Source organism: Medicago sativa, chromosome 2, assembly GCF_051527215.1.
Source record: "Medicago sativa cultivar Bolivia chromosome 2, Bolivia_mono, whole genome shotgun sequence".
NCBI classification, from domain to species: Eukaryota; Viridiplantae; Streptophyta; class Magnoliopsida; order Fabales; family Fabaceae; genus Medicago; species Medicago sativa.
The window spans coordinates 64,064,340-64,077,485 of NC_140750.1; the positions used below are offsets into that span (position 1 = coordinate 64,064,340).

Genomic DNA, 13,146 nt, shown 5'->3' on the forward strand with positions numbered 1-13,146 from the left:
TACCTCAACTGCAAACTTTCTCCGATTGCGGATGACATGGAAGTGGTGCAGTTTTTTTTTTCTCCCTTTTCTTCCGGTAAAATTAAATGAAAAGCAACAATATTTTTGTTCGTATCGCGTAATATCATCTTATCTGAGGTGGATCGGGCTCAGTCTAAAACGTCATCTGTACATAACTCTAAAGACTAGCCCTTTCAAAGAGCATCTTCCGGTAAAATTAAATGAAATACTAACTAGCCCTTTCAAAGAGCATCTTCCGGTAAAATTAAATGAAATACTAATAATGACAATGGATGTAACTCAGTTTAGCTTTTTGTATTTGCACAATCGTAAATCTTGGTCATTATATGAAAATTAAATAATTTCTATTTTGTGATAATTATAAAGTATATTCATATAATTACAATACCGACAATGTAATCCTAATTAAACTACCAAGATTCCTCAACTGCAAACTTTTTCCAATTGCGGATGACAGGAAGCGGTGTAGTTTATTTTTTCTCCCTTTTCTTCCGGTAAAATTTAATGAAAAGCAACATTTTATTTGTTCATATCGCGGAATATCATCTGATCTGAGGTGGATCGGCTCAGTCTAAAACGTCATATGTACATAACTCTAATGACTAGCCCTTTCGAAGAGCATCTTCCGGTAAAATTAAATGAAAAGCAACATTTTTTTTGTTGGTTTCGATGAATATCATCTAATCTGAGGTGATCAAACTTGGTCTAAAACGTCATACATACATAACTCTAAAGACTAACCCTTTCAAAGAGCATAAGCGCATTTAAGGGCTACTTCTCTCAAATAATATTTTTAATATATCGCCGAATAACTTCTAACCAATGTAAGTCATCCTTATTTTTTTCTTTTCCTGGTGAAGTGCTTAAAAGAATCCTTTACTTGTCTGGAAGTCAAACCAAACCAAGTCAGTTTAGTTATATGAAAGCAACAAGTCATAAGTCAATTTATTATACCCTTTCAAGTTTATTTTTTTTAAACAATGTTTATTTTTTGTTATGTGTAAATTTAAACTTTTGTGAAACTAAACCATGTTCCCTATGATAATGGTTCCATGATATAGAAAAAAATAGTTACTAAACAATAAATTTACTTAATACCTTAAAATTGAAAAATTAATCAATTAAAAAGATAGAGTATGAGAAAAAATAGGAATTTATTGGAAAGAGGGAGTTTGTTTCGCACTTGTTTGTTATATAGAAGACATCAAATTTATTAGAGAGAGAGAGAGAGAGAGATTTTGTTTTAATAAAATAGAAATTTTTTAGAGAGAGATAGAGTGTATGTTGAGTATTTGGAAATATAGAGTAGATGATAGTGTTTTTTTTTTTTTTAGGAAATAGAGTAGATGATAGTTTAAAATTAAGGTATAACATAAAGAAAAATGAACTCCGAAAATCCACTGCCATGGTAGTTTTGTAAAAAAGTCTCTCCGAAAATCCACTGAATATCATCTAATCTGAACTACAATTTTGATTGAAAAAAATACAAATGAATTAAAAAAATAAATGGGTGTTTAAAAATTGATTTTGAAAATATTTTGTTTTATATTTATTTATGTTGAAGTTTTATATTTTTGTACACGTTTAATCATTTATTTTGTACGTTTATTTTCCGTGTAAATATCTTCTCACAATTCCATATTATTTGTGTGAAAAAACATTTGTTTCATGTTTTTTTATTTTATTTATGAGTCACAAATAATTGTCTTGTATTTCTTTTTTTTTGAAGGTTATGTCTTGTATTTTCTTTAAAAACAACTGTCTCATTTTTTTTATTTATTCGTGATAAATATTTGTCTTGTATTTTTTAAGCTGTCTCGATTTGGTTTTAAAACGGACTAAAAGTTATTTGTATTTTTTTCAAAGACTAAATAGAGTCTCACAATTTTTATCAGGATTTAAAGTGGACCATCACTCAATAAAACTCTTACTTCTATGATGATAAAAGTAATTCCCTTAGAAAAAAGTATTGGAAATTAATAATATTCTTTCTTTGGTTATTTGAATTTCATTTCTATAATATTAAATTATTTTTACTTTAATTAAGACAAGATATTAAATATTTTTATTTATTCTAATTAAATTTAAACATTTATATTACTCTAGTAGTGTTTTAAAAATAAAATTATTTTAGGAAAATTTACATTTGTTGTCGCTTAACTTAATTTCAGGTAACAATTTTGTCTTTTTATCTTCTTTTTTTACTTTGTTTTTGTATTCTAGGTCATTTGCATATGAATTTCCAAGCTTCAAATCTATGGTTTTATTTTCTTATGATCTCCCAGCCTTCAAATCTATGGTTTTTCATCCTTGTTTGCATATACATACATATACATATATATACATATATACATATATATATATATATATATATATATATATATATATATATATATATATATATATGCAGATGGATCAAAAGGGAAAAAATAACGGATAAACGGATCAATTTTACTTTTTTTTGGTGGTGTCCGGGGTTCGGACCTCAGACCTTGCATATATAATGTATTATCCTTACCAATTGAGCTAAGCTCACGGGGACGATCAATTTTACTTTCAACTTACTATTAAAATAACAAATTGAGTTAAAAAAAATAACTAATTCTCTTACAAAAAGGAAGAAACAAAACACAAAAATATCTATATCTTCTTCTATAACAATATATAAAAGAAACACATCAACTTGGGATGGATTTTTTTTTTTTGTATTTACCTTTCATTAAATCTATTTACTACTTTATCCTTTTTATAATAATATTTAAGTTATTAATTAAAAAAAAGGTAAGGCCCATTAAAATAGGAACAACTCCACTACAATATGAACAATATTAGCCAATATTTTTTTAATCTTATTTGTAAAAAATATTTAATCATAATATATATCAAAATTGAAATATATTTCTATAATTAAATCTTGGTCATTATATGAAAATTAAATAATTTCTATTTTGATATGAATTTTGATGTAGATTCAATATAGTTAGAATATGAACAATATAATCCTCATTCAACTACGGAGATTCCTCAACTGCAAACGTTATCCAAGTGCGGATGAGAGGGAAGCGGTGTAGTTCATTTTTATTTCCCTTTTCTTCCGGTAAAATTAAATGAAAAGAAACATTTATTTTGTTGGTTTCGCAGAATATCATCTGATCTGAGGTGGATCAGGCTCGATCTAAAACGTCATATGTACATAACTCTAAAGACTAAACCTTTTGAAGAGCAGAAGCACATTTAAGGGTTACTTTTCTCAAATAATATTTTTTATATATCACCCAATAATTTTTAATAATGAAAGTGTCATTGATAAAAGGGAAATGTTAACAAGTGCCCTTGGGGCACTTGTTAAGAAGTTTAAAAAGGAAATTTTATCTTGGGAGTATTCAACACATTGAAAGTTTAAAAAATAACTTTATCTACTTAAAACTTGTAAATTATTTCTATATTTGAATCCTTAACTAGTGCCCTAAGGGCATTGGTTAACAAGACCCTTGATAAAATATGTAACCACCTAAATAAGTAATCATCTTTATCCTTTTTTAGATGGAACACTTAAAATAGTCTTTTACTTGTCTGAAATTCAAACCTAACCAAGTCAGTTTAGTTAAATAAAAGAAATAAATCATATATAGTATATACATGCGAGTGTGGTGAAAGTTGAAAAACCAACTTGTTTACCCTTCATCTTTTATATGACTGATATTAGTGTAATATCTTATAAGTATCTATGTGTGTCCGTGAAGTATCCTATAAGTATTTGATAAATTATTTTGATTTAAAATATTTTGATTTACCCTTCTTAATATGTGGGGTATTAGGATCCGATGCATATCTAATAAGAATACATTACTATGTTTGAAGTATCCGAACTTCATATGATACATTGTTGTTTTAGTAGTGGTTACATGTAGGAAACGTGTGCCAGTATATCCTATACAACATAGTTAAATATAATAATGAAAATTTTTAATTAAAAATAATAAACAATGTTATGTTTTTTTTTTTTGAAAGAATTATTTTTAATTGACTGGTTATCTTAAAATATTAATTTTTCCAAAAAGAACTAAATTTTCCCTCAAAATATAGTATCACTTTCCCTTAAAAAAATAATAAAGGATCACAAAAAGTGGAACCCACAGTTGGGCCCTACTAGCCAACCAAGGTCCACTCCCTAAAATGAAATGAAACAAACAACCTAAGATGACACTTTCTAGTACTACCAAAACTGTCTCTTAGCTACTTTTAGTACTAAAAAAAATGATTTAGAGAGAGAAATGTGATCTACACAAAAGACTTGAACTACATCTTAGGATTGAGTGTGACAGAAAGAAAGTTAATATGAGAGTAACTCTAGGAACAAAAGAAGGAGAGTGGAGCAAGAATTTGGGCGAAAAATGAGTGAATATTACTCTCATTCATAGTTACTTTAGATTTGCTTGCATGGTTTGAATTTTCAAAATATATAGAGCTTTTAATTTATTAATTTATTTTATATATACTATGTTGTCATCTCAGACAAGCAACATATATTTCAGATAAATCTTATAGATTTTTCAGTCTTCAGCTACACACTTTTTTCTGCTTAATTGTTGCCTTGCTTTTTGGATTATTAGGTAATTTTTAAAATAACCCTTTTAGATTTTAGTCTCAGATACTGTTCCGAATTTTAGGCTTTTTAGATATCAAAATTAAATTAACAATTTTTTACTCTCTAATCTTTCTCTATAAATACTAGAAGGGTTTCTGAATTTTGCTTTAAAGTTTCCATCTTGATTCATTGTCATTGCAAACAATTAGGCCATAGTTGTTGCATCTTTCTTTCTTTGTTTTTTTTTTCTTTCTTGAATAGTTGTGTTTTGTTTTTGATTTTCTTGATGGAAGATGAATCAAAAATGTCTCAAGAACAAGAAGATCAATCAAGAAACAATTGTATCAATGGTAGATCTATTACTAGGAGGCCAAGACAAAGAAAGGTTCCTCAAAGAGGTCTTGGTGTAGCACAGCTTGAAAAAATTCTTGAAGAACAACACATGAAAGATGGTGTTGTAATTTCACCATCACAAAATTCTACATCATCATCACAAAATTCTATTTCAGCTTATTTGCCTCCTCCAATTAAAAATTATAATCACTCAAAAGATGGTACTATAATTTTACCATCACCAAATTCTGCATCATCATCTACATCACCATCATCCATATCAAACTTTTTACCTCTTCCAATTACCAATTTTAATCTCATGAACCAAAATTCTTCTACAAAGCCTTTACCTTTACCATCATTAGATGAGTTTAGATCTTCAATTTCAATGCAACATTTTAATGGTAAAGCTCCTAGTACTGTTCCATTGCCTAATAGTGGTATGTTTGGTAATGTGCCTAAGTTATGGAACTCTCATGAGTTAGATTTTGAGAAGGAAAATTTTGGTGTTCAACATGGATTACCATTTCTACCAAGTTTTCCTTTTGAATCAAATCAAATTTGGCCTATGCCTAATTGGGTCCAGAGACCACCACAGTTTCATCATCAACATTCTTCACAAGTGGTAACATACATTCTTCACATGTGTTAATTTCTATGATTTAGTTTAATTTGGTATCATTTTGTGAATTTTGTACCTATGGAATATGAAAGATTTGATTTTGATACATGTAGGTGAGTAACAGCATATCAGGAACTTCATCAACACATGTGCCTCAATTGTCAATTGAGCCCCCTTCAAACCAAAACTGTAGTAGCAATGGTATGCCGATGAGGCCGGGGGAGAAGGTATTTTTTTTACTTGCAAGAGTTTCTCTTAACCGAATTCACAATCCATCTGCATAGTTTTGTTTGATCTGTATTTTAGTACATGTCAGAGGTTTTAGATCAAGGTCATGTCACAGTCCTTGACATTGCTTAAAATTGTGGTCAAGCACGGCAGGTGAAGCCATAATTGTGTTTACATTACTACCGAAGAGACCTCAAACACATTGACGTCACGGCCAAACTCGCGATTGCGTATCACATTTAAAATCCTTGATGTGCATATAACTTTTTTGTTATTTAATTGGAAGGTAGCTTTTAATTGGATTTGTTGCGGTCACAAATTACCGCAGTAAAAACATCAGTGTAGAAAGCTAGTAGATTTTGTATTTTGTTTTTCTTCTAAATTCTAAAATACCGAGCTTGAAATTCGGACTGTTGATCTTAATCAGTTGATCCAACAGCCACAGTGTGCTGACTGCGTATATGTGATGAAGTTGTGACTGCAGCAAGTCCTATTGAATAATCGTGTTATTAATTTCCTCATTTATTATCTATATGGCTATAATTTTTTGCTCGTTCGGTTAAAATGATCACATCTTATCTTAATCACTCATGTTTTCAATGAATTCAGTGAAATATTGATGTCATATTTTGATAGAAAACATTTTTCTCATGATTTGCTTTTTATAAGTTTATGAAATTTAGTAAAGGTGTTTTGAACTTTATGCAGATGATGATTGGCATGAAAAGGCCATACCCTTTCTCCATGGATTTTTCACAAGCCCCTGCCTTGAATTATAGAATGCCTCACTCTGGTGAAATAAGTACAAATGCAAGAATTTCATATGATAGAGGAAGTGGATTTCATTTTGATGCTGGCAGTTCAACTTCCAGGTTATTTTCAGTTATAATAATTTAAGCACTTTCGCGAGGGAGTATATTGAAACGGTTGTCGTCTCACACCATGTGTTTCTGATTTATATGCAGAGAATCCCAATCTTGTTCAGCCTCAAACTCTGATCCAAACTCAAAGAGAAGAGATAAAGGGATTAAGGATTTTGATGCAAGTTTTCTCACTTTGGCTCCACCTACTCCTACTTCATGTCCACCTTCAAAACCCCTAGCATTGAACAACCAAGAATCCCCAGAGGTTTGTGTAACACTCATTAACTAAAATAGTTTTTTTTTTTTCCCATTTCATCACTGTGGTTTTAGGCGTGGACAACTTAAATGCAATGCTATAGGTAACAGTATATTGTAGGAACAGTTCTATAATGTGTGCCTTGGAGGGGAAGGAATTAAGAGAAATGAGAGAATACTTATGAGTAATTTGATTGAGTCGGATAGCGTATTGGACCGACCCAAATTGATGTAATTTGATTGAGTCGGATAACGGGTTGGACCAATTTTGCTAACATCATTATAGCTCATTCTTAACTTCTATTTTACATGCTACAGGAAAATATGGAAGATCAATTCCATGCTCCACCAGGGTACAGATTAGTCAAACAACAAAGGCAACCTTTGTACAACTTCATCCCACCAGCAGAGATACAAAATGGACAAACATCCAGAAATCAGAATGGTCATGAAATGGGAGATACTCTTGATCTCAATTTGAAGCTGTGAAACTTGAATATTCATCTTTAATTTTTTATTTTATAAGTGATATATATTCCTAAATCTTCACATGTAGAGTTCTTAGTATGAAAAGGACTATAAATCCTTGTCATGTGTGAAATAGGAGAACATGTGTTGATTTGTTTGTTTGAGTTTGTTTCTTAATATTAATAACTATGTACTTTGATGGGACCGAACTCTAAATTGTGTGCCATTGGGGCTTATGTCGCATCGCGCAGTTTAAAATCTCTACTGTCTGATTTAAATCAATGATAGTGATTGTTTAAAATCGATTTTATTAGTGTATAATTTGAGTCGTTCAATCTTAAACTAACGATATCACGTGTAAATGTGTGATTCTCTTACAAAATAAAATCTGGATCCGTGAATTTTCCTCATTCTTTTGCGACAATTGCTTTTCTCACATTCATTGTTTCCTAGAAACACATGGAAGGAAATGACTAAAATACCCCAGCAGTAGTTAACTACCGCTGGTTTGTAATTAGAAAACCGGCAGTAGTTAAGTACCGCTGAATTTTTATTGTCATTTCCATGTGTTTTTAGGAAACAATGGTGTTTGACTTGGTTTGGTTTTTCTTTGGTGTACCAGGGGTGAGGGGTGCCCTGCTAATTGGGTTCTATAGTCTGGTGGGCCGATCATTTTTGATTCGAGATCGGGAGTCAGTTCTTGGACTTTTGGTGGTTTTTGGGCTTTGTTTGTGCTCTCTCGGTGGATCGGAGGTCGCAAGGTTTATGTTAGCGGCATGTTAATTCGGTTAGGTGCTATTCTATATGTGACTCTGCTTGGGTGATGGTGTCTGGGAGTTCATTTTGAGGGTGTTCTTGGCGGGTGAGTAGTGACGATGGGCGATGGTGGATACCGTCTTTACAGTGCTTGTTTTTTTGGAGTTTATTTTAGGTGATGATGTGTTTTGGTAGGTTTATCTCAAGGGTGTTTTTAGGTGGTGATGAGCGTTGGTGGGTTTATCTCCAGGTGTTTTTAGGTGGTTATGATGTACCGTCTATATACGGCACCATTTGTATTTTGTTCCGTCCATACCTTGCGTCTTGCGGGGATGGCGTTTAATAATATTTGCCGATTCAAAAAAAAAAAAGGAAACAATGGATGTAAAAACATCAATACTCTTCTTTTGCTGTTCCCTTTTATTGGATTTTGCAATCTGTGGTCTCTATATCTACTGGATGAGTCAGGAACTGGAGTTGTAACAAACTTATGCATGTGGGCTGTGGAGGAATCTGATTGTTCTATGTTATGTTTCTCTCTTTGTGTTCTGTGGGTCCCAAAATCTGATATCCATTATTATGGCTCTAAAATAATTGGCAGAAACTGTCATAAAAAATTGACAGAAACTGTCAAAAAAATTGACAGAAAGAGTTGTAGGGCCCTTACCATCCAATAGCACGTGTGTCAATAATGACCTGTTGTACTGGACTCCAGTACTAACTCAGTCTCCGTTCCAACTAGTTTTTCTCCCTTCCTATAGATCACCTGATCCCCAAGGATCTTACCAAAAACTACATACTTCTTCGATAAATTGTTGAAGTGATAAATTGTTCTGAAATATATATGTATGGTTATTATCAAATCATCTTTTATATATAATTTCATTCGATATTACTATTTATATTTCAAAACAATTTGATAATATTAATAAGGATAATATTTATAAAAAAAAATAGTAACTACGTCAAGAAATTTGTAAAGGTCTTATATTTAAGGATAAACAGTTTTTGTAAACAATATATATGATAAAAAGATGATAAATTTATATTTATATTGATAAGTGTTGTGCAATTTTTTTAGAATACTTGGTGATCTTCTAACTTAATAAAAATAATATAAATTTTAAATTACTAAATTACATTTATAATATGAGTTAGGATTCTTTGATATGAGGTGGTTAAACTTTACAAAAGACAAATTAAATCAATGTCCTCGTGAGCTTAGCTCAGTTGATATGGACAATGCATAAAAATATGCATGGTCCGGGATTCGAACCCCGGCCACCACAAAAAAAAAAAAAAAAAGACAAATTAAATCAATCAAACTTGGTATGCCACTTGTTGTAACTTTTAAGCCCAAATATACTACTTTTTTGAAATGATCAATGTTAATATTTAGTTCCGTTTATTTTTTTTTTCGTTTAAGTTTGGATCTGAGTTCTCGAACTTTTTATTTCTTAATTCAAACCAGTTAAGAGATAAATATTTTTTATCTCAACATGAATCAGCTCATACATACGATGAATGAAATGGTTAACATTTGATCATTTTACCATGAGACAAAAATATTTTTTAGATTCAAAGTTAAAAAATGACATTATTTTCTACAAAAATTTAAACATTTAAACTAGATTTCATAATTTCAAATTTCAACATTCGAACTAAATTAAAACACGTATAGATTTAACAAATTAAAAAGTCCAACAACATTCGCAAAAATAATAATAAATAAATTCACAATTTTTATTTTTATTTTTCTTTTAAGAAAAATTCACAATTTTATTTGAATGAGTTGGATTAGCGGATTAGAAATATTAAACTAGATATCTTGTCCTCGTGAGCTTAGCTCAGAGTTGGTATGTATATGTAAGGTTTGGGGTTCGAAAAAAAAAAAAAAAAAACTAGATATCTTAACAAAGTCACTTTGGATATCAAACAAGCTACCCGAATAAAACAAAAAAAAAAAAAACCAAACCAAACGCTTCGGGTTGGTTGGAATTGGATAATCTCAAATCTAAATAAATGTGTATCAAAGGATGATAGTATCTACTTATTAGATTAGCTTAATGTTTATAATACACAACCAAACATAGCCTATATATTTTCTCTATCTAGTTCATCTTTTTCTTTGATATTTTCTTCATTCTTCTTAGTCTCTTCCTTGATCATTTTCTTTGCTTGGAGGAATTTGATAAGGTCTTGTAGGCATTCTGTAGCATCACAATCCTTTGTTAGCTCTTCTCCAATTTCAGCCGGAGTAACTTGAACTTCTCCTAGAAGCTGTTCAATCTTTTCAAAGAGTTCATGCTCAGTAATGCAAAGGTAGTTAATAACCAATTGCTTAAAAGCAGAAAAGTTGCAATATGACAAGTGAATTTGCTTGTCCATTCTACCAGGTCTTAACAGAGCAGGATCAAGCCTTTCTTTGTGATTTGCTGTGAAAATAATTACGTGTTCTTCGCCACAGCATGACCAAAGACCATCTACAGCATTCAATAGTCCTGAAAGTGTCATTTGTAGAAAAATTATCAACAAACATTAGTGTAAAATAATGTCCTCATTATAACTTTTTTCTAATAAATTTGACATGAACAAATGAATATGATGTAATTTCATTCAAGTCATCCCTCATCTTATTGAAAACCTGACATAAGTTCTTTATTTTTTCCTTAATAGAAAATGTTTTAAGTTAGTTGGATCTTAAGGGTTCTCCAGGCATAGTAGGTCTTAAAGCTCAGTTAGTACCGACAAAGGTACTTAAAGATTACTATTAGAGAGATTCTTACGTCGGTAGCAGAAATATTCCTTTATATACAAAACTTTAGGTGAATTGGATTCCAGAGGCTCGCTATGATTAGGTCATACCTCACGGATACAGGTAATTATTTTGAACCTATGTCCTCATGGAATAAGTCCTACCTTAGCAGCTAGATTCACGCACGCCATATTATTCTTCTTAACCTTTTCTAATGTTATGCATCCCTCTGGAATTTCAGTATAAATGAAACTTTATATGATATATTTAAAGAGAAATACATACCTTATATTAGTTTCTTTATAGATATATATTTTCTATTATTTTCCTTTTTATTGTTTTTTTTTAAAGTCTCATATTTTCTAAGAAAAATGTAATTTCAAGCAAAGTCTTGGATTAGAAATTCAGGACGTTACAATATGATAAAGGCATGTAAAATACAAATCAAAACTGCAAGAGAAGGAAATGTTATCACTCACGAAGATCGATCAAATATTATTGATGTGTTTTGATTTCTTTAGTTGCTTGAGTTCTCATTCATTTTCTTCTTCTTGTTCTTCCACTCCTCACACTAAACCCTGCTTGGGTTCAAAATTATACTACTAAAAAACTAGCTTAGGTCTTCCTTCCAAAAAAATTAGCTTAGGTCTCTTTTTTTATTGGTGATCAGTTAGGTCTTTTTTTTTTTTTTTTTTTTAGGGAAGTTAGGTCATTTTCTATTTCCTAACTAATCTTCTTAACATTTCAACACATTATTGGCGTGGCACTTTTGAATAGAGTCAATACCGAGGAAAGGGTTTTTATTAACACGCCTCTTAATTTGTTTTTTTCCTTTAGTAATAAAGTTTTTTTATATGGTAAAATTTTCCTTAATAATATTTTTTTTTGAAGGAAATATTTTTTTTTTTGTTATTTATAAAAATTTTCCCTTAGCATGATGTTTTTTGTTATTTATAAAATTTTCCCGTAGTAAATCTTCCCATGTTTTTTGTACCTAGAAACTTCGCTACTTGACTCTTTAAATATGTATGCTTCAACAATATTGTTTGTTCATCTTCCAAGAAAACATGGCCACATGCATTGATCGTGTACTTTTTTTCATTGCAATCTTATGCATTGCTTCGATTTTGACTCCAGGTAACAAATTTACTAGTTTGATATACTGTAGATCATTTCAGTTTTACCTCTGGGTTTATATATATTTTGAGAAAATATGAATTTTATTCTTGAATGTTTTAACAATTCCATTTTTAAAAAAGTGATCAAATTTTGAATGGGTTAATCATATTCAATACTATGATGCATCCAAAATTTCTTATAACCCTCTCTAATCTATTGATTGTAGGTGGAGCAACAAATGAAGACAAGTTCATTCCTAGTCTCACTCCCAAGCTGATTGTAGGTGGAGCAACAAATGAAGACAAGTTCATTCCTAGTCTCACTCCCAAGCTTGTGCATTGCTTTGGTGGCACGATGTGTCCAACTGGTTGCATACTGAAGTGTGCAGGTCTAGATTTAGGTCAACCAGGCCATTGTCAAGGCGATCAATGTTGTTGTGCTGCAATATAACACTATATATAGTTTATGTACACACTATTTTTATGGCTTCCATCAATAAAAGTTAGAAATAAATACTAATGGAAAACCGTATCTTTATGGTGTTCTATTATGTATGATATGAACAATCATGTATGAATTAATATATCACTGCTACTTTGAGAAATCTACATGGGTGATTGTGTTTGTCGTATGCTAGGTGTTTATAACTCGACTTTATCATCACGTAGGTAGAAAAATTATTTTATGAATTATGAATATGGTAGGGACGGATCTAAGAATTTTGATTAACGGAGACGAAATTATATACTATAAATGTTTTGTATAAAAGATACAATATACATGTTATAGTCAATATTGTTAAGTCGTAAAATAGACAACTCAATTGAGGAGTTGAGTGACAATGAAAGAGTTCTAACTGGAATATTTGAGACTCAAACCTTGAAGACAAACACAATCTACTAAGTTGTTAAGTATGTTATCCGTAAAAAAACGTGTTTAAACTAAAATTTAGAGATTACAAAAACTATATCATTATATATAGAAGGCATATCAAGTGAGAATGCATTATGTATGTGAGAATGATAAGAATAATTGTCGGCCCTTGGATTAAATTTAGATGGTGGAGATAAAAAACGTCAATTTAAACATAACCCCAATTGTATTATTTCGGGTTACATTTCGGTGACTTTGAGTTCGG

The 13,146-nt window shown here is 30.7% G+C and overlaps 1 protein-coding gene across 1 annotated transcript; it reads left to right on the top strand.

The window, feature by feature from the left end:
- The first annotated feature begins 4,404 nt into the window (after nucleotides 1–4,404).
- On the top strand, nucleotides 4,405–7,684 carry LOC146949637 (uncharacterized). Its single transcript, XM_085745584.1, has 5 exons — nucleotides 4,405–5,567; nucleotides 5,678–5,791; nucleotides 6,501–6,664; nucleotides 6,758–6,920; nucleotides 7,229–7,684. The coding sequence occupies exons 1-5, from the start codon at nucleotides 4,896–4,898 to the stop codon at nucleotides 7,397–7,399; spliced, it is 1,284 nt and encodes a 427-aa protein (XP_085601710.1). The 5' UTR covers nucleotides 4,405–4,895; the 3' UTR covers nucleotides 7,400–7,684.
- The last annotated feature ends 5,462 nt before the right edge of the window (nucleotides 7,685–13,146 follow it).